Raw genomic sequence first — 24,072 nt, forward strand, 5'->3', positions numbered from 1 at the left:
AGCAGTATTTTTATTACAACACAAAATTATAAAAAATAGAAATAACTATCAAGAGGATAAATAGCAGTATATTCCTAAAATGAAATACTATACAGAATGACAACGGATACACTATTGCCACATGCAATAATGCATGAATCTTAAAAATACTGAGAGAAACAAGACACAAAAGAATTCATAATGTATCATAAAATATATATTAAGTTTAAAGCCATGCAAAAACTACTTCATGTTAAAAGCCAGGGAAGTGGTAATCTTTGGGGAAGTAACAACTACTTTTTATTCCAGAGTGCAATGAGAAATATACTTCCTATTTTTTTCCTCTTATGGAGACTGATGCTTATAACCATTTTGTATCTTGCCTCTGTATGTATTATATAAACATTTAAAAAAATAAACTGAGTCAGCAGAACCTGAAAACTTAAAAAATTAGCTTCATTGCTGATCGAGTTCAGTATCAATAATACCCATTTTATATGCTAGTAAACAGTAGATAAATAGTTATGTGGTGTTGTACTTTAATAATTATTATTACATTTGTGGTTAAAATTACCTTATTAACATGTTTAAGCATGCTTTTTTTTTAAAAAAAAAACTAAAGTTTTACAATAATTTAGGCTTCACAAAGAAATCATATCATTTATTATTGCATTTCCATGTTTTCTCCCTTGTGAGTTCTCTGATGGACAATGAGGTTTCTCTTATAACTGAAGGACTTCCCACACTCATTACAAATATAGGGTTTCTCCCCTGTATGAGTTCTCTGATGTACAATGAGATTCGTTTTCTGGCGAAAGCACTTTCCACATTCATTACACTTATATGGTTTCTCTCCTGTATGAGTTCTTTGATGATGAATGAGATATGACTTCCTGCTAAAGGCTTTCCCACACTGAGGACATTCATAGGATTTCTGCCCTGTATGTATTTTCTGATGTACGGTGAGGGTTGCTTTCTGGCGAAAGGACTTCCCACACTCATTACAAATATAGGGCTTCTCTCCTGTGTGAATTCTCTGATGTAGATTGAGATTTGTCTTCTGACTGAAGGATTTCCCACATTCATTACATTCATATGGTTTCTCTCCTGTGTGAGTTCTGTGATGATCAATGAGGTAAGACTTCATTCTAAAGGCCTTCCCACAGTGAGGACATTCATAGGATTTTTCCCCTGTATGTGTCCGCTGATGTGCTACGAGGGTTGTCTTCTGGCGGAAGGATTTTCCACATTCATTACAAATATAAGGTTTCTCCTCATTATGAGTCTTCTCATGAAGTGCGAGGGTTGTCTTCTGGGAGAAGGATTTCCCACATTCGTTACAAATATAGGGCTTTTCCCCTGTGTGAGTTCTCTGATGTACAGTAAGGTTTGCCTTCTGGTGAAAGGACTTCCCACATTCTTTACAAATATAGGGTTTCTCTCCTGTATGAATTCTCTGATGTAGGGAGAGTGTTGTCTTCTGGCGGAAAGACTTCCCACAGTCATTACACTCATATGGTTTCTCTCCTGTGTGAGTTCTCTGGTGGCGAATGAGGTGTGACTTTAACCTGAAGGCATTCCTACATTGTGGACATTCATATGATTTCTCCCCTGTATGTGTTCTCTGATGATCAGTGAGGGCTGTTTTTAGGCGGAAGGACTTGCCACATTCATTACAAACAAAGGGTTTCTCTCCTGTGTGAGTTCTCTGATGATCAATGAGATATGACTTCCTTCTAAATGAATTTCCACATTGATGACATTGATAGGGTTTTTCCTCTGTGTGAATTCCCTGATGCAGAATCAATACTGACTTCCTGCAGAAGGACTTCCCACATTCAGTGCATGTATGCTTTTTTTCAATATTGGTTACTCTTCTCCTTTTAGTATGTTCAGATGGGTTTTCCCTTCTGTAAGCTCTATTATGTGTAATTAAGCCTCCCTTTTTAAGAAATGATTTCTCACAGTCACTATATCCAAATGACTGTGCTGGAGTTTCCACCTTATGATGTTGCATAAGCACTTCACTATGACTGACAGTCCTGGCACGCTGATTATGGGCTTTGACTCCAGAGTGAGCTGTCTCTGGCTTTGTAGTGAAGAGTGATTTCCCATATCCATTATACTCACTAAGTCTCTTCCGTGTAGGACTTAGATTACTGATGATTAACTCTGAAACATTTTTAAAAATCTTTCCATGAGTGTCATATTCAGGAGGTAGATTTGTTGAATTAATAGGGTTTTTGCTTGATGTAAATGTCTTTTCATAGGTATTACTCTTCTCCTTAATCAGTTTTTTGTGGTTGATTAATGCAACTGATCTAGAATACTTATCTTGTTGTTCCTTGAATTTCACTAACAAGTCTTCAGCTTTCCAGCTTTCTTCTAGAAAAGAATATAATTAATAACAGTCTGTGAATCTTCACACAATTGCCATGGAAAGGAATTGCAATAGGGTCTAGTATATGAGGCCAAAAAGGACCAAGAACAAATTATTCCTTGCCTGGGAAAAGACAAGAACCAAAATAAAAACTCTTGCTTCATTGTGAAAAAAGATGAAAAATACGTAATGAACACCAGGAACATTTCCACCTTGCACCAGAACTTCACACAGAAAGTGAAACAAACACAAGAAGCAGTGAGAAGACAAAAGCATGGTGGAAGAAGAATTCATGCTTGGGTAGGCAGACTCAGAGGCAATCAAAGTGAACCTATCAAGGGCATTAAGCTTCAAGTAGGATGAACAAGAGAAATTAGCAGAAAAGCTTGTTCAGGGAAACTATTAGAGGAAGGCTTCTAGAGGATACAGATCACAGCCTTAACTTTTATACATTCATCCCTAGATTGTAAGGTAAAAAACATCCAGCTGTTCCACCACCCGGTTCCACAAAACCATCAGTGGCTGATAAATCTTTCTAAGCATCAATTGTTTCCTAGTGTTTAGAAAAAACTCCTATAGGCTCTAATTCTCCATATAGCTGGGGGTCATTTTCTGTTGTGAGGAAAGTACTAGGAAAACACTTCCATCAGGAACTTTAAAACAGACTAGGGGCATATTCACTGGTGTATTCAGACTGCTGTTACTATCAATTCTTTCAAGATTGTTCAGTAACAAAACTCTCATGACCATTAATTATAACTATCCCTCTTTTCAATTGTTAACTTATTTTTTCAGATTTAAAGAAACACAGGTTCAAGTCTTTTCCCAATACAGTAACATTCCTTAATTCCACTTTTCCATATGGTGGGCCAGAAAGATTGTTCACTCTGGTTCTAGCTCATTCATTAACCTTAACCTTTATTTTTCTTATAAATTTATAACTATTTGACTCTGTAACTTTGCAATCATCCACCTCTAGTCAAACAATGTTAAAATCTAGGCTCAAAAATATGTTTCTTCCTTGAGTCCATTACCCCCAATATTAACATACAAGGTATTTCTCCTATAAACAAAACTTTACAGCACCCAGACTCATTTTGTACATTCAAGTAAGTTTTCAAGGTTGTCCACAAATCTGACAAGTCTCACCGTAAGGCCTAGTATTTACTGCCCTATAAATACCTCACTTCTTCTTAATCACGTGCTTTGCTCATGTTCTTTTAATCAGTTGACTTGCCTTCCAGTCTTATTTCCACTCATATTTAGAGAATCTTCAAGAAAAAGCTACCACTCTGTGATATCAAAACCCTTCACATATATTCCACCATCACTTTAAGCACTATTTCTTTATAACTTGAGAATAATTATGGTCTACAGAAATCATTTCAACAAATCTTTTCACAAACTTACACTGTGTCATAAATATTTCATGAAAAATGCAGACTTCAATGATAATCCTTTCTCATAAAGAAATGCGTTATTGGTCATCTCCTTTGTACTTTTCTGAGTTTACATTTCAATCCAACCATTTCAATGAGAACGTATAAAGCCATGGCCTGAGTAAGTACTTCTGAAAGGACTTACCAGTACCTGCTTTGTGAATGGAGGGAAAAAGATACCTCCTCTGTATAGCTCCACAAACAAAAAGAAAAGGAAGCAACTGCTGAGTACCTAACATGTTGTATACTACGGCAAGGAAGATTCATAGGATCTTACCTTTGAAAGAAAGAGTCCTTAAACATAAAACCATGTACAATCATGTATCAAATGATATATAGCCAGGAGTTGTGTGTGTTACAGCTAGTAAGTAGCATGGCAACTCAGAAAAAGGAAAGGTGGATATGATGGGGAGCCATCAAGAAACAGAAAGGAGAAGAAATCTGAAGTCTTAAAAGATATATACTACATGCAGGAGTGAACACAACACAATGAAAAGTACAGACATCATGACGACTCCTACGTGTACAGGGAACATTTAGGAGACCAGAGCAGGTGGAAATTAGCAAGAGTTTTCCACAAAAGAGAGAAATAAAGTCAGAAAGACCAGATGTGGGTTTATTATAGTAGTCCTTGTATGAAGGAGAATTTCAATTTCATGTAATAAATCATAAAGAATAAGGAACAAGTAATAACGTATCTTGTCAGGAAAGTAACAATATAAATTGAAAAAAATTAGGACAAAAATTATAGCAAAGCCAAATTTTAATTACAGTATTTAAGACATGAAATAAGAGAGTTGTCATTTTGTATGATGTCAGTGAAAAATGAAAATATGGGAGGATGTAATTATCTCCCACAGGCTGATGAACACAAATTGTGAAGAGATCCACAAGAGATTATGACAGGGACAATCAAGCTGGTATCATGGCAGAAATAAAATAATCTGGAAACAGTTAATGGGAAGAAATTTAAGAGCTAGGAAAGCTGGTGATTTTCATTTTCAAAACACTGTCACAAAATAGGTGAGACATCAGAGTGGAGGACTCTTGAAGGACTAGAGTGAAGGTGGGAGAAATGTGCCAAGCATGTCAGCGTTAGAGGCATCCACGTGAATCAAAGAGCTAAGTCCTGAGAATGGATGTGATTACTATAATTTAAAAGTGTATCCCTTGAGGACAAATTAGAGAAGTAAGACTGAGAGTCCAGTGAAATAATATACATTAAAAAATTTGTGTGACTATTATGTACGAGGCACTGTTCCAGGCAACAGGGCCAGAGCAGCAAAGAAAACAGACCAAGTTGGAAATAAATAAGCACTCAGAGAGTTAGTGTTTTACCTAAACCAAGGGTTGATTTCAGGAAAGATGATCAGCCATACAAAATGAACCATGAAAATTTAATGGAAGAAAATGGTAGCTGTGGCATTATTAGTGTAGGCCAAGGCAAATGAGTTTTAAAACAGCTAGATTTGTGGTGAGAATGAGAACTTAGACTTGGCATAGAAAACAAACCTGAAGTAATATAAAACAAAGAGAAAGAAAGAAAACAGAAAGCAACTAAGAAGAAAAATATTAACCAAGAATTTTTTTCCCTTAAAGATAGATTTAAGAATGCCTAAAAGAAATCTATACAATGCAAGGAGATAAGGAACTGAGAATGCTAGAAAAAGACACAAATTGAGAAAAAAGATCTAAAAGAAGGAAGGCTTATAGGACATTTTGATCAAGAGGAACAATTATCTTGGATAATATCAAAAAAATTAGGAAAGTCTATTATACAGGGAAAGCGATATTTGAAAGTTTAAGTTTTTTTGTAGGTACAATGGTCCTTTCAAAGGTTAGGAGCCTTTAAAAAAAAACTATGAAAATACTTCAAAGTGTCACCCACCACTTAAAAATGTATTTTCCAGTAGATTTCATCTGCCTGAGAGTCAGAAACTCACCTAAGCAGGTATGACCTGTACATGATGTCCATGGCTCTTCTCCCCGCTCCAACTTGAGGATCACATCAGGCTTGGTCATGTGACACCCTGCTTAAGGGAAGATTTGGATTAAGTTGCTCAGGCTTCAACACATTTGAAAAATTAGTAAGTGAATTTTCAATACTGCAAATTAAGATATTCCTTTGTGTAAGTCAGCTTAACACCTTGTACTAGGCAAGTGAAGACACAGTCATCCTTTCTGTCAACCAAAAGAATTCATCACCATCCTTGAAACTCAAGATTACACATAGAGTGGGCACTTTGAAAGGAAATGCACACTACTGTAACTTTCAAAGAGAGTTTTTCTCACCCACAGAAATGAGATGGCAATAGTTTTCCAACATCACATCCATGTATAGTGTCTTCTGAGCAGGATCCAGGTGCTGCCACTCCTCCTGAGAGAAGTCCACAGTCACATCTTTGAATGACACTGATCCCTGCAATGGTTTGGAACTGTGATCAGCACAAGCTGACTAGATATTGAGGACTAGCTTTAATCCTGTTCCTTTGTGACATTCGTATGAAAACTTGTAAAGAAAGCCTACCATTCTTCTTGTTTTGTGATTTACACTGTAAGGAAAACAAAAATCAAGGCAGAAGTACTTGTCACCAAATTTAATTAAATAACTCATTCTAAAAATATTTACTGTGAAGTCACTCTGTACCCTAAAACTGCAATAGTTTACCAGGGTGCCACTGTCGCTGTTAACAAGAAGTTATAGCCTCAAAGAATGTAACATATACCTTCAAGATAGTATGTGTCAACACAAATCTACAAGAAGGTGTTATGGTACTACAACAGAGGTATGCGCAAGATACAGTGTTTTACAAGGGCAGAACAATTTGTCAGGCTTCACTGAGGAGGTAAATTTTTTTCCTTTTCAAGATTAATGTGTTATGCAGGAGGAGTATGGTTTTAAAATGCAGGAGAGTAACTTTCGGCATATAGCAATAATAGAGTGAACTGGTTAAAAAAACAATCCCTCAGGTAATTTTAAAATCTGTACACAACACAAAATAAATAACTAATAGAAGGCACTGGAAAGATACAAAAGCAAGCAAAATATGGAAGAGAGTTTATCCTTAGAGGACAGCAATGAGTAAGAATTGTTAAGTTTGTGACTTTTTTTTTGCATGAAGGTACCCCAAAGCCCACAGCTCATCAGGCAGAAAACCAGTATGCTTTCTCAAAGGTGATAGAGGACAGAATTAAGGGCTGGCAGATGTGCAGGAGATTTAGAAATAAATTCTGGAAATGAGAGAACTACAGAAAGAACGAGACCCAAAATCTGAGTATAAACCCTGTCAGTAGTCCAGGTTGATAGTTAAACTAAGCAACTGTTGGAGAGATCACAGGAGGCTTAGCAAAAAGCAGACAGAAAGATACCAGAAAGACTTCTGAAAAGCAGAAGTGCGCCAGTGAGATCTGGAGATTTCTCTATTTTTGATTAGCAGCATTCCACAACCTGCTCACAGCTTAAGCAGAAGAAAACCAAGCCTTACTGGACTGAGGTGTCAGAAGGTGGGGCTGACAAAGCAAAATATATTCTGTCTTTAAGAGACACACTTTAAATACCATAGTCAGAAACAGGCTTAAAATAAAAGGATAGAAAAAGACATACAAACATCAAACATGGGAAAGTTGATATGGCTATAGTAAAAGCAGAACAGATTTCAACTTGAGGAGTATTATCACTACAGACAAAGAGGGACATTTTCTGATGAAAAAGAGTAAATACATCAGGAAAATATAACAATTACAAATATATTTGTACTTAAATAACAGTTTCAAAATACATGAGGCAAAAACTGACAAAAGTAAAACAAGATTTTAAAAAGTCCTAAACCATGGTTAATGTTTATGTTTGTCAGTAATTGTAGAGAACTAGACCAAAGGGGGAAAAATCTGTAAAGATTTAGAATCTCTAAATACTGACGAACACCCAACTCATCTGATATCTATAGACCACCACTTTCAATAATTTCATAACACATTTTTTCAAGACTAAATGCACTAAGAACATAAACAAATCTCAATAGCTTAAAGATAAGTCATATAAAATATGTTTTCTGACCACAATTAAACTAGATATCAATAAAAATAACAGATCAGGGTAAGTCCTAAATGTTTGGAGAGTAAACAATACACTTCCAACTAACCAATTTAGGGTCAAGGAAAAAAATGTTTTAAATTTCATAAAATATATTAAACTAAATACAAATAGACCAAATTTTGAAGATGCACTTAAAATAGGCTAAGACAGAAACATGTTTAAATGCTTATATTAGAAATCAAGAAAGACTTACTATCAATAATTTAAACTTTTATTTTAAGAAGCTTTAAAAAAAAAAGAGTAAGTTAAAACCAAAGCAAGTAGAAGGAAATAAGATAAAAGCAAAAACCAATAAAATAGAAAATAAATAAGCAACAGGGAAAAATAAATGAAACCTAAAGCCAAAACCTTGAAAGGATCAATAAAACTTAAAACCTCTAGTTAGATGGATTAAGAAATAAAGAGGGATGTCACATATGGCCACTATCAGATCCTACAGATATTAAATAGACAACACCTGGGCATATATACAGAGGGAACCTTAATTCAAAAAGATACACGCACCCCAATGTTCATCGCAGCACTATTTACAATAGCCAAGACATGGAAATAACCTGAATGTCCATCAACAGATGACTAGATAAAGAAGCTGTGGTATATTTATATACACTACTCAGCCATAAAAAAGAATAAAATGATGCAATTTGCAGCAATATGGATGAATCTGGAGATCAGAGCAGAAATAAATAAAATAGACACTGAAAAAAAAAATAGAAAAGATTAATGAAACTAACAGCTAGTTCTTTGAAAAGATAAACAAAATTGATAAACTTCTAGCTAGACTCACCAAGAAAAAAAGAGGGCCCAAATCAGTAAAACCAGAAATGAAAAAGAAGTTACAACTGACATCACAGAAATACAAAGAATCATGAGAGATTACTATGAGCAACCATATGCCAATAAAATGGACAATCCAGAAGAAATGGATAAATTCCTAGAAATACACAATCTCCCAAGACTTAAACCAGGAAGAAGTAGAAAATATGAACAGACCAATTCCCCATAATGAAATTGAATCACTAATAAAAAAAAAAATTCCCAATAGCAGGGTGGGCATAGCTCAGTGGTAGAGTGCATGCTTAGCTTGCACAAGGTCCTGGGTTTACTCCCCAGTACCTGCACTAAAAAAGAAAAATTCCCAACAAACAAAAGTCCAGGACTAGATGGCTTCACAGGTGAATTCTACCACATATTTAAAGAAGAGTTAACACATATCCTTCACAAACTGCTCGTAAAAATTGTAGCGTAAGTAATGCTTTGAATTTCATTCTACAAGGCAGCATCACTCTGATACCAGCTACACAACTAGACATCACACAAAAAAGAAAATTACAGACCAATAACACTGATAAATATAGATGCAAAGATCTTCAAAAAAATATTAGCAAATTCAACAATACATTAAAAGGATCTTACACCATGACCAAGTGGGATTTATCTCAGTGATGCAAGAATGGTTCAATACTGGTAAATCAATCACACTGATCAAACTACACCAACAAACTGAAAAATAAAAACCACACTATATAATAATTTATTTATAAAACTATAATTATAAGCAAACCACACTAACTGAAGAATACAAACCATATGATCATTGCAATAGATGCAGAAAGAGGTTCTGACAAAATTCAATACCTATTTATGATTAAAAAAATCTCAAGAAAGTGAGTATACAGGGAACATAATTCAACATAATTAAGGCCATAGATGATAAGCCCACAGCAAACATACTCAATGGTGAAAAGCTGAAAGCATTTCCTCTAAGATCAGGACAAGACAAGGATGCCTACTCTCACCCCTTTTACTCAACATAGTATTGAAAGTTCTAGCCATGATGATTAGATAAGAAAAGAAATAAAAAGGAATTCAAATTGGAAAGGAAGTAAAACTGTCCTGTTTGCAGATGACATACTATACATAGAAAATCCTAAATCCCGGCACCAGAAAACTATGAGAACTCATCAGTGAATTCAGTAAAACTGCAGGATACAAAATTAATATACAGAAATCTGTTGCATTTTTATACACCAACAACGCATTTTTATACACTAACAATGAACTATCAAAAAGAAAAATTAAGGAAACAATTCTATTTACAATTGTATCAAAAAGGATAAAATACTTGAATAAACTTACCTAAGGAGGTAAGTCTTATACTCAGAAAACTATTAAGGCACTAATAAGAAAGTGAAGACAACACAAACAGATGGAAAGATGTACTGTGTTCATGGACTGGAAGAATTAATATTAAAATGCCCATACTACCCCCTGGCAATCTACAGATTCAATGCAATCCCTATCAAAATACCAATGGCATTTTTCACAGAACTAGAGCAAATAATTTTAAAACTGTATAGAAACACAAATATCTTGAATAGTTAAAAGAATCTTGTGAAAGAACAGAGCTGGAGGTATCATACTCTTTGACCTCAGATTATACTACAAACTTACAGTAATCAAAACAGTATGCTACTGGTATAAGAACAAACACATAGATCAATGGTACAGAATAGAGAACCTAGAAATAAACCCATGCAGTTATGGTCAGTTAATCTGTAACAAAAGGAAGTAAGAATACACAATGGAGAAAAGACAGTCTCTTCAATAAGAGTTGCTGGGAAAACTGGACAGCTACATGTAAAAGAATAAAATTAGGACATTTTCTAACATCATATTCAAAAATAAACTCAAAATGGATTAAAGACCTAAATGTAAGACTAGAAACCATAAAACTCCTGGAAGAAAATACAAGCAGAACACTGTTTGATATAAATTGTAGAAATAGTTTTTTGGATCTGTCTCCTAAGTCAAAGGAAACAAAAGTAAAAGTAAACAAATGGGACCTAATTAAACTTAAAAGCTTTTGCAGAGAAAAGGAAACCATCAACAAAATGAAAAGACAACCTACAGAATGGGAGAAAATACTTGCAAATGATATGACCAATGAGGGGTTAATATCCAAAATATATAAGCAGCTCATACAACTCAATATTAAAAAAAATCCAATTAAAAAATGGACAGATCTAAATAGACATTTTTCCAAAGAAGATATACAGATGGCCAATAGGCACATGAAAAGATACTCAATATCGCTAATGATCAGGGAAATGCAAATCAAAACCACAATGAGGTATCACCTTACACCTGTCAGAATGGCTATCATTAAAAAGATCACAAATAATAAATGTTGGCGAAGATATGGAGGAAAGGGAACGCTAGTACCCTGTTGGGGGAATGTAAATTGGTGCAGCCACTGTGGTAAACAGTAAGGAGGTTTCTCAAAAAACTAAAAATAGAACTGCCAAGTGACCCAGCAATTCCAACTCCTGGGCATACATCCAAAAAAACCCAAACTCACTAATTTGAAAAGATATATGCATCCCAATGTTCACAGCAGCACTACTTACAACTGTCAAGATATAGAAGCAACATAAGTGCCCATCAACAGATGAATGGATAAAGAAGATGTGGTATATATGCAGTGGAACAGTACTCAGCCACAAAAAAGAATAAAATTTTACCATGTGCAGCAACACAGATGGACTTGGAGGGCATTATGCTCAGTGAAATAAGTCAGACAGAGAAGGATAAATACTGTATGATCTCACATATATGTGGAATCTAAAAAATACAAACTAGTGAATACAACAAAAAAGCAGCAGACCCATAGATATAGAAAACAAACTCATGGTTACCAGTGGCGAGAGGTGGGGAGAGGGACAATATAGGGATAGGGAATTAAGAAGTACAAAACTACCATGTATAAAATAAATATAAATAAGCTGCAAGAAAATACTGTATAGCACACGGAATATAGCCAATATTATATAATAACTATAAATGGAGTTTAACCTTTGAAAATTGTGAATCACTATGTTGTATACCTGAAACTTACATACTATTGTAAATCAACTATACCTCAATTTTTTTAAAAAAGGAGATACTCTAGATTAAAAGACACTGAAGACATATCAAAAAAATTAAAATTATAAATAAATACTAATTGTAAGGAAGCCAGAATGACTATAATAATATCAAACTAAGTAGATTTCAGAAGAAAAATATCATCAGGGATTAAAAAGGCATTTTAGAATGATTGGGGGTGGGGGGTTCAATTCATGAGAATATATAACAATCCTAAAGGTGAATGGACCTAAAAACAGAACTTCAAAATACAGTAAATAAAAACTTACAGAACTGAAAAGGAAAAATACACAAAACCAAATTTATAGTTGAAGATTTTGACTTTCCTGTCATTGCTTTAACAAACAGACTGAAAATCAATAAGTATATAAAAGACTTTACCATCACAATCAACCAATCTGACATGGATATTTAGAGACCACTCCACCTAGTAACACTAGAATATACATTCTCTACAAGTGCACACAGAACATTTGAACTATGGTCAGGTTGAACTACGATCCATGCTACAAAAGAAGTCTCCATAAATTTAAGAAGAATGAAGTCACATACAGCATGTTCTCTGTAAACTAGAAATAACCAAAAGCTACCTGGAAAAATCTCCAAATATTTGAAAATTAAACACATTTCCTCTAAACAACCAATGCGTCAAAAAAGGAAATCATAAGAGAAATTAGAAAATATTTTCAACTGAGTGAAAACAAAAATACAACATGTCTATATTTATTAGAAGGAAATTTACAGCATTAAATGTTCTATTGGAAAAAAAAAAGGTCTCAAATCAATGATGTAAGTTTCCATGTACAAAATAAGAAAAAGTTAATTAAAGTAATGAAAAGTATAAAGTATAAGAGCAGAAATGAAGAAATGGGAAACAGAAAAACAATGGAGGAAACCAATGAAACCAAAAGTTGATACTCTGAAAAATCAGTGAAATTGATAAACATCTAGGCAACTGACAAAGGGGAAAAGTAAGAGTCACAAATTACCAGTAACAGGAATGAAAGAGGCACATTGCTACAGACTGGACAAACATCAAATGGATAAAAAGAGTAGATTTTGAGCAACTTTATGCCAATAAATTTAATAACTTGGATGAAATGGACAAATTCCTTGAATGACATAAATTTAAAAGCTCACTGAAGGAAAAAAAATTGATAGCCTGAATAGCCATAATTCTATTAAGGAAACTGAGTTGCTAGTTAAATACTTCCTGACAAAGAAATCTCCAGGATCAGATGCCTTCACTGGTGAATTCTAACAAACATTAAGGAAGAAATAGTATCAATTCTGTAAATATTCTTTCAGAAAATAAGAGGAGAGAATACTTCTGAGCTCAATTCTATAAGGCAGCATTACCTTGATACCAAAACCAGACAAAGATATTTACAAGGAAAACTATGGACCAAATTCTTTATGAACCACATACAAAACAATTCTTAACAATTTATTAGTAAATTCTTCAAGCACCATATGAAAAAATGATATATCATGACCAAGTGGGGTTTATCCTAGGGCTAACCTGATTTAACACTTTAAAATCAATCAATATAATTCACCCTGTCAATAAGAAAAAAGAGAAAAGTCATATAATGCAGAAAAACTAACAGATGCAGAAAATCTTTTGAAAAAAGTCAACATCCATCTGTGATAAAAACTATCAGCCAACTAGAACTTCTTTAATCTGATAAATTTGATAAAGAGCATCTATGTAAAACTTATCACTAATGTTACTCTTAGTCAAAGACTAAATGCTTTTCCCTTCAGTCAGGAATAAGGCAAAAATATCTGTTCTCACCACTTCTATTCAACACTGTACTAACAGTTCTAGACAATGTAGTACAGCAAGACAGAAATAAAAGGAATACAGACTGGAAAGCAAAAAGGGCAACAGTCATTATTCATGTATGACATGACTGTTTATGTAGAAAATCGTAAAGAATCTACCAAAAATTACTAGAATAAGTAAGTTTAGAAAAAATGCAGTTAATATACAAAAATCAATTGCATTTTCACATACTAGCAATAAACAATGGGAATTTGAAATAAAAATGAACGGCATTTACACTAACATAAAAAAATACCTAGGGATTAATATAACAGAACATTTGCAAGATGAATACACTGGAAATAAAACATTACTGAGAGAATTTAAAGAGCTAAATAAAAGATGTGCATCATATTCATGAATTGGAAAACTACATTATTATTATTATTATTAGTGATTACTATTCTTGAATTTAAACTGTTAATGAGTATTTTAATATTTTCCTCTCCCCTAATGGACTGTCTTAAACATTCTTAGAAGCTTCGGGTCTGATGCTATGAAAACTCTAAGAGTTACTGTTTAATGTTACTACAGAGTTGCTGTTTGGGATGTGAAAATGTTCTGGAAATAGATACTAGTGATGGTTATACAGCATTATGAATGTACTTAATGGTACTGAATTACACACTTAAAAATGGTTAAAATGATAAAATTTTATGTTATGTATGTTTTATCACCCCCCCACACACACACACAGTTAAACAGAAAAGTGTACAAAACACAAACATCTGTAAGTGAGCACTGGGGTGAATACTTGGAGGACTGGAAAAGAAGCAAAGATGTTAATTGTGAAGACAAGTTGTCACAATGAGAGACACCCATGATGATATCAGTGGGAATGAAGGAAGAAGGTTCACCACTAAATGGTCGTGCAGTGGAAGAAGAGACATTTAACTCAAGTTAGCTGTGTTTGCAGGTGGGTAGGGGCTGGGGCTATAAGTAGACTGGGGGGAGGGGAGAATAGAATGGGCAGGAGATAATGAAGTAAATCGTGGGCATGTGCTGAAGTTATCTGTGGAAGACACACTTGGTGATATCTAGCCAGAGGCTAGATACGGTTTTGACACTCAGGGAAGAGTTTTAGGATTAAAATTATTTGAGCAGACTGAATAAGAACAGGGGACTATAAAGTGAAGAGAACCAATTCTGGAGAACACCAGTATTTAAGAGGTCCAAATATAAAGATGAATTTTCTTAAAGAAAGAATCAGAAGAATAATATCTTTGAAACCAAGAGCAGAATATTTGAAGAGTTACACTACTAGTTTAGTATGGTGATCTGAGTATAGACAGTTACTTCTGTATCTGAACATAAAATTAGAAGAAATGTAAAAATAGGAATAAATCTATAACACCATTTGTATTAGCATACTGTGGGAGTGTTATAGGCAGGTCACAGATTTTTAGGAGTTGTTAGCAGCTATGAGAACTGAAGGATCTGAGAGGAGAAATACAGTATTCTCAGTTTTTGTTCAATCTGCCAAGCATAGCTCTATTCTCAAAGCCTCAAGACAGGACTTCTTGCCCCTAACTAGTAGCAATCTGTCAATTCCATCTCCATCTTGACTGTTTTTATCTTTGCAAAGACAAGTTCATGCAGTAATATATTCTCATTTAATACGAGGAAATGCATTTTTTTTTGCACTTTTTAGCATTGCTTCTGGGTGAAGACTGAGAAAGATTTTGAATGATTATAGTCACTTAATGTGTGAACCCTGGTTAAAATAAGAAGGAGCACTTAAGGAAGGTAAAAGCTGATCTGACCAACATAAGAACTGCTTCCCTGAAGGGGAAGATAAGCAGGAGGATTTTAGTACAAGAAAGGCAAATACTCAAATATCCTTTAAAAAAAAAAAACAAACTATTTCAGAAAGGAGACAGGAACCATCACCTCACCTGAGCCATGGTTTTGAGATTTGCAAGAGATGACCAGCCTTCCTCTGGGCTCCTCTTTAGAAAAGGGACGGTTCCTAAGAAGGCAAAGCCGAGATGAAAAGAAGCCACATGACACCACATAAGCCTTATAGCTCTCTTATGACTTACAACTCAATTAAAACTGACTCCATTTCCCTTGCTTTGGCCCTTGTCCACCCTGCACATCCCACATAAATACAGGGAGAGAATGAACTAGACAAATCTTATTTTATCCCCAAAACTAGAGATACAGGCTCCTGGTGGCAAGAGGTTAGATTTTGGGCAAGCTCCCTTCCTCTCTAGTACCATCTTTTCTCTCCTAAGCTGCCTACTGTTATTAACTATTCCCAAGCTGTTCTCTGTTAAGGCTCTACCACTTACACAGGGACCGCAATACATGCAAACACCCATCACCCCATATTCTGATGAGTACCACTGATACAAACTTCTTGATGCTTGCCTATCTAACAGGTATATATTGTGATTCTAGTTTTAATTTTTCTTCCTATGGGAGCAGATAAGCTTCTATTCATAAGCTTAAAAAAACTTTAGTTTCTTATCTGTGAAAGGGCTCTTATAATTCTTTCACTTTTCTATTAACTTATTTTTTTCTTGATTGAAATTAGATCTTGTTTAAAGGAAGGAAATTAATCCTGTAATTACTTAAAATAATTTCTTTATAGTTTTCCATTTGATTTTGTGTTTTTCCCATGCAAAAAATAATTAAAAAAAAAAAGATTATTGGTGGGGGAGGGTGTAGCTCAAGTGGTAGAGTGCATGCTTAGCATGCAGGAGGTCCTGGGTTCAATCCCCAGTACCTCCTCCAAAAATAAAAAAAATAAATAAACCTAATTACCTCCCCTGCCCCCCCTCTCAAAAAGATTATTAGGCCATTTGGTTTAGTAGCATAAGGGATTCAATAATCTGTATCAAATCACTCATCAAAACTGCCATCTTTATTATATACTTTACTTCCTTTACATACTTGAGTAAATCTGGACTTTAGTTCCACTGATCTGTTCATTTAACTGCCAGGATTACTCTGTAGGTATTACAGTTTTAAAACATACTTCAGTATCAGTAGGCCTACCTCCTCCTTTATTACTTTTCTTCCAAAATGTCTGGCTTGTTCATTTTCTCCTAAGAAAATTAAAGTAAAAAAATTTGTTGAAATTTTAATGGAACTCCACAAAATGTTAGGGAGTCTTAACACTATCATGTGTCTTCTGGTCCTTTTATTTGAGTCTTTAATTTTTGAGTCCCTTAGGAACATCAAAAATTTTTTTACATATCATGCAATCTTTTGTAGCTTATATTTTTGATGGCCACTGGCCACTTTCCATAGGTCCCTGATACGTATATACACATATGCATGGACACACGTATGTGAAGCCTATTGATTTGTTAATGTCTTTTCTAGCAAATCTCTGAGTTTTCTAATTGTTGTCATTGTTTTTTAGCAGGATGGTAACTTAGAAATTTTTCTGCCTCAGTCTCAGCAGATGTCCCAAAGATGGTGAGCAAAACAAGCTTCTAATTGTCTCTCATTTTAAAATAAAGTCTTGTGAAGCAGCTGACTATAAAGTTTTGCTACCATTAATTTAACTTCTACTTCAAAAGGCTGGAGAAGCTAAGAAAGGGAATGTCTTTTTAAGAGAGCAAATTATTTTTAGAACATAGTTTTATAGAGGGTAGAAAAGTAGGTGCTTCTGCCTTCCTTATATCAAACAAGGGACCCCTTGGACACTGATGCCACTATAAATCAAAGTGTTGAGAGAATTTGGGGGGGAAATGTACATGTTTCCAAGATTTGGGTGGGAGCAGGGGTGGTAGTGGTGACTGAGGTGGCTAATTCTCACCTGAGCTCCAGATGGGGAACCCATGGATGGAGCCTGGCTAGGTTGGCTTGGATCCTGTCCAAGAGAACTGATGGGAGACACAAGACCAGCCAGAGCAGGTGGGCCACTGCATGCCAACAGGAGGCAGCTGATGAAGTGGCTGTGCCCAGGAAAAAGGGAAGTGTATCTGGAAGTTCCCAGCAGTTGGTTCTCTCAGAAGGTAAGATATAACTTACACTAAATTATAATGGTATCAGTCATGTTAGCCTCTTCTTGTCCCTGCCTTCTGACTTCTCTTCCTTTTTCCAGCTCCCAATCCATTCCAGCTGGAGACTATCCACCTAGAGGGAGTAAAGATGGGACAAAATACAGGTTGAGGAATTAGAGAAGAAACTGATCATATAGTCTTTCACACAGCAGACTTCCAGCAGGAGGGAGAGTTTCTGCTTTAAGATAAGTTTGAAGTATTGATTACTACAGTGAACATTTTATTTAGCTAAATAAGACTGATCTTGTGTTTAAATGTTCAACAGATAATTTAAAATTATCTTCACAGTAACTGAAGAAATTATTGAAACTTTATCGTCCAGGAATCCATCCAGCAGAAGAAAAAAATTCACCCAAACAGACATTTTTAGAGTGGCAGTTATGGGAGAAAGTTTTTTGTGTGTGCGCCCAATGGTGTTCTACTTATGACAACATACTGCTCATTAGTCAATATGGGGTTTCCCAATACACAGCTGTACCATCTGGAAACTATTTTAATTTTACCTCTTCCTCTGTTTTAAAAATCTATTTTTTTCACCTGCCTAACTGCCACAGAGTCAGATTTTACAGGCAAATACATAATATTCAGATAATCCAAACAATACATAGTACTTAACTGGTCTTGCACCCACTCTCTTAGGTGTTTACTCTCAGTCACACAATGAGCCAGCCACATTCACAGTCACCGTGAATTGTGCACACAAAATACTTCAAAAATTAGACACATTCACAGTATATCACCCACTACATAATCACAATCCCACAGACATAAGTAATGCATCATCTCAGAGCCCATAACATACTTCCACACAACGCAGCAAAATTTTAACTCACAAACCCCTTACTGTCGCCTCTCCAAAGTCGCACAGTCTCAGACTTCGCACCTAACCTAAAATCAGACGCACGCAGAGACTCTTACTGTCATAAACAATCGAATCCATAACGTCACAGACTAACACACGTCAAAAAACACACAAGGAGAGGCGCAAAAAGCTACGCAAATGGAATGCCTGTGTGTGCGAGGCCGAGCTCGCACCGCCTGGGGCTCCCGGTTCCCTCCTCGGCGTTCCCAGCCCTTGGCTCCCGGTTCCTTCCTCTGCCTAGGATCTCGCTTCCCTGCTCGCTTTCTCTAGGGCCCGGACGCTCGCTTTCCTCCCCTCCTTCTCGGTCCAGGCTCCCTCTTCCTTCCTCGCTTTTCCCAGCGCAGGTTCCCGCCTCGGTCCTCGGCAATGCCCCCGGCTCCCACCATCACCAGCCTACCCAGCGCCCGCAAGACCCACCAGCCTCACTCACCTTCGACTACCGGCCGGCCGGCCGCGCCTGCGTACTCCCGCGCGGGCCGCGCCTCCCAAGCGTCCCCGCGGCTCCGTCTTCGCCGCCGCCGCGCGCCTTCTCGACATCCGGGCTTTTGCGGCCTTGAACTACATTTCCCACAGCCCCTGGGCCGCTTTGGGAAAGAACTTTGGTCCCCGGTTCGTCTCTAGTTCCCCTCCCAAGTCCTCAGAGTCGGGCGCGGCGGGCACTCACGGAGAGGAAGCCCCGGCCTTCTGGCGCACGCAGGGTGTGGGGAGCCGGGCGCTAAGGCCTGTGCCGGCGCGCTTGTGTGTGAGCGTTGGTGGCCACAACGAGGTGGGGTGTACGCGCGGTCCTGAGGCCGCGACAGGTGCAGGATGCGGGACCCTTCGGGTGACCGTGGTCGGCGGTGGTGTGAGGTATGAGGGGGTGGGATTTGAGACCGCCCTTCAGAAGACAGTGCTGTTGTTACTCAGTGTGGTGGACGAGGCTTTTAATTCTGTGACCAGGCAGGAGTTTGGGTCACAGGGTAGAGCTTCATTTCTGCTGTTCTGGGCTTAACGTCGGGACTGAGGGGGTCTGTTGAAGATCTCACTTGAGAGGGTATCTGTGCCTGTGAAGATGGCGATGCCTGTATTAAGCAGAGTCGCAATCTAAGCATAGCCTGAGTTGCCTTTGTCGGGGCACCCCCACCTCTAGTGCCCAGACTCCAGTGCTTAACACAAAGTGGGTAGCAAGGTAGTGAGGGTTGCCTGCCTAGGGGCCAGTTTTAGGTTCTATCCTTTCTTGGGATCTTTATTCCTGTATCTCTGCTTCCTCTTTTTTTCCCACTTTATAGCCAGGACCCCAGCTACAGAGAAATAGTCACCAAAATGGGAGTCAGATATTTGAGTGGTAGGATTAAGGTTACATACAAGCAAAAAGCACAAAGCTGTTTTTGGAATGAGTTTTAGGTTGGGAGTCCTAGAAAGACATGGGGAGAGCCCGGGAGTAGGATTCCTTCCTCAGAGGATCTCCCTTGGGAGCTGAGGTCAAGTTCCATGTTTCAGAACCATGAGATTCCCAAAGCTGTATCCCAAGGGAACTTGCTGTGAAAGTTTCAGCTCTGGATACAGTGACCCTGGCCTTTCCCTTTGATACTGAGAAGGGTTAGCAGTACTCCCATCTCCCCTTTATTTCCATGTAAGTATGTACGTGGTAGATGATGTGAGCTTGTGTAGTATTGAAGAATTTCTTCCAGTTTAGCCAGTCTGTACTCTAAGAAAGGTCTGGTGTTCATGAGTCCTTACTACTCTCCTTCTCACTCTTCTCCTGCAGTGCAGTTCTTGGAGAGAAGAGCCCTGAGGAAAGGAAAACATTACAGAACATATCTGAAAACCAAGCTCAGGTCAGGGATTTTGTTGTTGTTGTTATTCTCTTTGTTTTTGTTTTTCAGAAAAGGGAAATACTCACTCTCCTCCTGAAATGCTTGGGTTATTATTAGGCAGGGCCTAATATCTTGAAAATATTCCATAACCGTAATTTTTTCTACAACTTTGCATTTGTCTATGTATGTGTTCTTTTACATGGTTATTTTATAATTTATCTAACCAATAACTTTCCCAAGCAACTCCTTTTTGCTGTCCAGCTCCTCTGTCTTCACTAACTTTCTATTCCCTTTCAGGACCTTAAGGGGAACATGGGTTCCTGTTATTTCAGGGATATGCAAACATAGAAATGTGGCATTAACTTCTGCTGAGTGCAGTATAGATGACTCACCCTACTCAGGAATCTGTTCAAGGGTGTGATATAGTACTGATATACATTTAATTAACTAATCAACTGGTTCTCCCTGATTATAATATCTCTTCTATTTTCCAATTCAAAATCTGCATTCTGGGGCCATCTTAACTCTCATCACTGTGACTCACTGGGGAATGTGACTCGTTAGGGTGCTTAGCTGTCTGAAATACTCATTTAACATTCTTGGAGGTGGAAATGGGCATCCCTGCTGTGTTATTTCAAAAGTGTCATCCTAATGCTTGATGTTACTTTTTCAACTTCCTTTCTGCCTGATGACCAAGGAAATGGTCTGAATTAGCAACATCAGGCCTAAGTCCCATTTCTTCTCCTATAAGCAGGTTTTATTATTAATTAATTCCCAAGGAAAGTGTGATTTCCTTGTTGAAGCAATGGCTAGTGGAGAGGTTGGCTAACAAGAGATCCAAGCCTAGGTAAGTGAGGGGCAGCCAGTAAGAAGAATCCACTGTGTATAAAATCTTCAGACTTAAGATTTAGGACCTTTAAGGTAGTATTTGAGTCACACATTTGAAAGGCTTCATATCTATGAAGAAAGTTCTGGCCTCTTAAGCCAGAATTCAAACCACTACAACACTACATAGTGTATATTCATATCTCCTATTATTTCTTTTGCTCTCAAATAGGGAGAGATAGCTCTTATTATTTTTTTCTGATTATAAAATTAGTAGATTCTTAATAAAGAAGTTTATAGAGAATACAGAAAAGCTTAAAGTAAAGCTCACCTAGAAACAGCTTCTTTGAACATTTTATTCCAAATCATTTTACCTATTGCTCTGTGAATTAACACATGGATATAGGCATATAGGATTTTTCTTAATTTATTTTTCCTTATTTTTAAATTTTATTTTTAATTTTGTTGGGGGGTGTGTGGCATTTGGTTTATTTATTTATTTTTTAGTGGAGGTACTAGGGTTTGAACCCAGGCCCTCTTCCATGCTAACCACCACTGAGCTATACCCTCCCACAGGCATATAGGATTTTAAAATTCAGAACAAGTACACTGCAGTACTGTTTTATAATCCTTCTTCTTCATCTAGCAAAATATAGTGAACAATTTTTCATGTCAACAAATTACAAACTTGCATAATTTTTTTACTACGTTGTTTGTCTGGATATACTATAATTTTTTAACTGTTTCCGTATTATTGTAGGATATTTTAGTTCTTTCCAGTGTTTTACCACACACTTCTTTTTTTTTTGTGCACATGTGTAATTGTATCTTTTGGACAGAGTCTCAGAAATACTGTTGACAATGAAGCTTTCATAGTTAAAACCAGATTTTCAGCAATATACAACATACTGTGAGACTATATAGAGATATCATCAGTCTTTTAAATCTACCGATCTAGTGGAAGTTGTGTTTATTTGATTAAATGAATTATGCATGCTCAGGTTTCACTCAGTGTAATAAAATCTGGGCTTCTGAGCAAAAACCAGAATTGAAAGAGAACTGCTTTTGTAGTTAGAGAACTATGGATTCAAAACGTAGATCTGCCATTTACTGAACATGAATTATTTCTTTTCCTTCATTTTTAATAGGATTTTTGTACAACATAGAGTGCAGATCTTAAAATCATAGCTTGGCAATTTGTTTTTTAAACCCATACAAGCATTTGATAAAGATGAAACTTTTCAACATCCTAGAAGGCTCCCTTCATGTCTCTTCCCAATCAGCATGCCTCAAAATTAACATTGTTCTGACCTCTATCACTATAGATTTGTTTTGTCTGATTTTGAGCTTTATATAAATGGAATCATACAGTATATACTTCTGTACTCAACAGTATGTACTCTCTTACTCAACATTTTATCTCTAAGAGTTATTCATGTTATTTTATATAGTTTAACATTGTATAGTTTTATATTGTCTAAATGCACCATAATCTATTTATCCATTCTCCTGTTGATAGGATATTTGGGTTGTTTCCAGTTTTTGGCTATTATGAGTAAAGCTGCCTTCATGAATGTTTTTGTACTGTCTTCTGGTGTACATATTAATTCAGTTCTGTTTGCGTTATATACTCAAAAATAGAATTGCTGGGTTAGAAAGTATATATAAATTTAGCTTTAATAGATATTGCAGAATAGTGTCTGAAAGTGGTTGTTCCATTTTATATTCCCACCTGCAACGTTTTTAGGATTCCAATTGATCCACATCATCGGCAATATCTTATCTTAGTCATTCTAGTGGGTGTGTAGTGGTACATTTGGATTTAATTTGGATTCTCCTTGTGACTAATGATGCTACAAACATCAGTTCCTGTGGACAATGGGATAATTTGATTATCCATAGAGCTGGGAATGAACAAAATTGAAATAAGTGAAGTTTTACAATAAAAAGTAAGTACAGAGCTAACCATACAACCCAGAAACGCCACTCTTGACCATTTATCCCAGACAAATGAAAACCTAGGTTTACACAAATACCTGTACATGAATATTCACAGCAGCTTTATTTGTAATAACCCAAAACTGAATATAACCTAAATGTCCTTCAATGATAAATTGTTAAACAAACCATTGGTTAAAATAAATGGTTAAACTATACCATGGAAAAACACTCAGCAGTAAAAAGGAATGAACCATTGAAACACACAACTTGGATCTCAAGGGAATTTTGCTGAGTGGAAAAGAGCCACTGTTTGTAAAATTACAAACAGTATGATTCCCTTTATAAAACATTCTTTAAAACGGCAAAACTATAGGGATGGAGAACAGATTAGAGGCTGCCAGGGGTTGGAGGGTAGAGAGGAGGTAGCTGTGACTACAGAAGGGTAGCACAAGGGATCCCTGGGATAGAACTGTTTTAAATCATGATGGTAGTCAGGGTAGTCACATGACTCTGCACATGTGATAAAATTGCATAGAATGAAATATACACAGAAATATACACACAAATGGGGCATGTAAAACTGGCAAAATGTAAGTAAGTACTGTGTATGATATGAATATCAAAGTCCTGGTCATGATTTTTTTTTTTTACAGGAAGTTACCATTGAAGGAAATTGAGTGAAGTTATGTGGCTTATCTGTATATTATTTCTTAAACTGCATATAAATCTACAATGATCTCAAAATAAAAAGTTAAACTATAAGCATATAGCTGGGACAAGCAGTTTGCCATCTGGAAAAAAATAAAGTTATATCTGTACTTCATATCATACCACAAGAATAAACTCTAAATAGATCAGGGATGTAAACATTATAAATGAAACCATATAAGTCCTAGAAGAAAGCATGGATGAATTCCTCTTTAACCTCAGGGTAGGAAGAAACTTTCTCATTATGACTCAGAAAACAGACACAATAAAAG

General features: G+C 36.3%; 2 protein-coding genes across 3 annotated transcripts in view; one reads left to right on the top strand and one right to left on the bottom strand.

Moving 5' to 3' along the window:
- On the bottom strand, positions 1 to 19,099 carry ZNF567 (zinc finger protein 567). 2 transcript variants are annotated; one of them, XM_031456853.2, is made up of 7 exons: positions 18,961 to 19,099; positions 17,637 to 17,741; positions 16,653 to 16,702; positions 15,545 to 15,618; positions 6,091 to 6,217; positions 5,742 to 5,831; positions 1 to 2,364 (listed from the first exon to the last, which is right to left on the bottom strand). In XM_031456853.2, exons 4-7 carry the CDS (start codon positions 15,551 to 15,553, stop codon positions 644 to 646), a joined length of 1,947 nt encoding a protein of 648 aa, XP_031312713.2. In that variant the 5' UTR covers positions 15,554 to 15,618; positions 16,653 to 16,702; positions 17,637 to 17,741; positions 18,961 to 19,099; the 3' UTR covers positions 1 to 643. The 2 variants fall into 2 exon arrangements, with proteins under 2 accessions (XP_031312713.2, XP_010977180.3); XM_010978878.3 differs by lacking the exon at positions 16,653 to 16,702 and having other exon boundaries at positions 5,742 to 5,828.
- Positions 17,492 to 24,072, top strand: part of LOC105088086 (uncharacterized) — a 13,520-nt gene continuing 6,939 nt past the window's right edge. Inside the window, exons 1-3 of the mRNA XM_064489999.1 lie at positions 17,492 to 17,620; positions 18,841 to 19,379; positions 20,278 to 20,347. Of these exons, the coding sequence (XP_064346069.1) occupies positions 17,492 to 17,620; positions 18,841 to 19,379; positions 20,278 to 20,347 (738 nt within the window). The remainder of the gene's footprint in view (positions 17,621 to 18,840; positions 19,380 to 20,277; positions 20,348 to 24,072) is intronic.

Source organism: Camelus dromedarius, chromosome 9, assembly GCF_036321535.1.
Source record: "Camelus dromedarius isolate mCamDro1 chromosome 9, mCamDro1.pat, whole genome shotgun sequence".
Classification (NCBI taxonomy): domain Eukaryota; kingdom Metazoa; phylum Chordata; class Mammalia; order Artiodactyla; family Camelidae; genus Camelus; species Camelus dromedarius.

Bases quoted from the DNA above. Each gene is read 5' to 3' on its own strand.
- ZNF567 (XM_031456853.2), bottom strand. The intron at 5,832-6,090 runs GTGAGAAAAACT...TCTTCCCTTAAG, and splicing joins TTGCCATCTCATTTCTGTGG to CAGGGTGTCACATGACCAAG. The intron at 2,365-5,741 runs GTGAGTTTCTGA...ATTCTTTTCTAG, and splicing joins TACAGGTCATACCTGCTTAG to AAGAAAGCTGGAAAGCTGAA.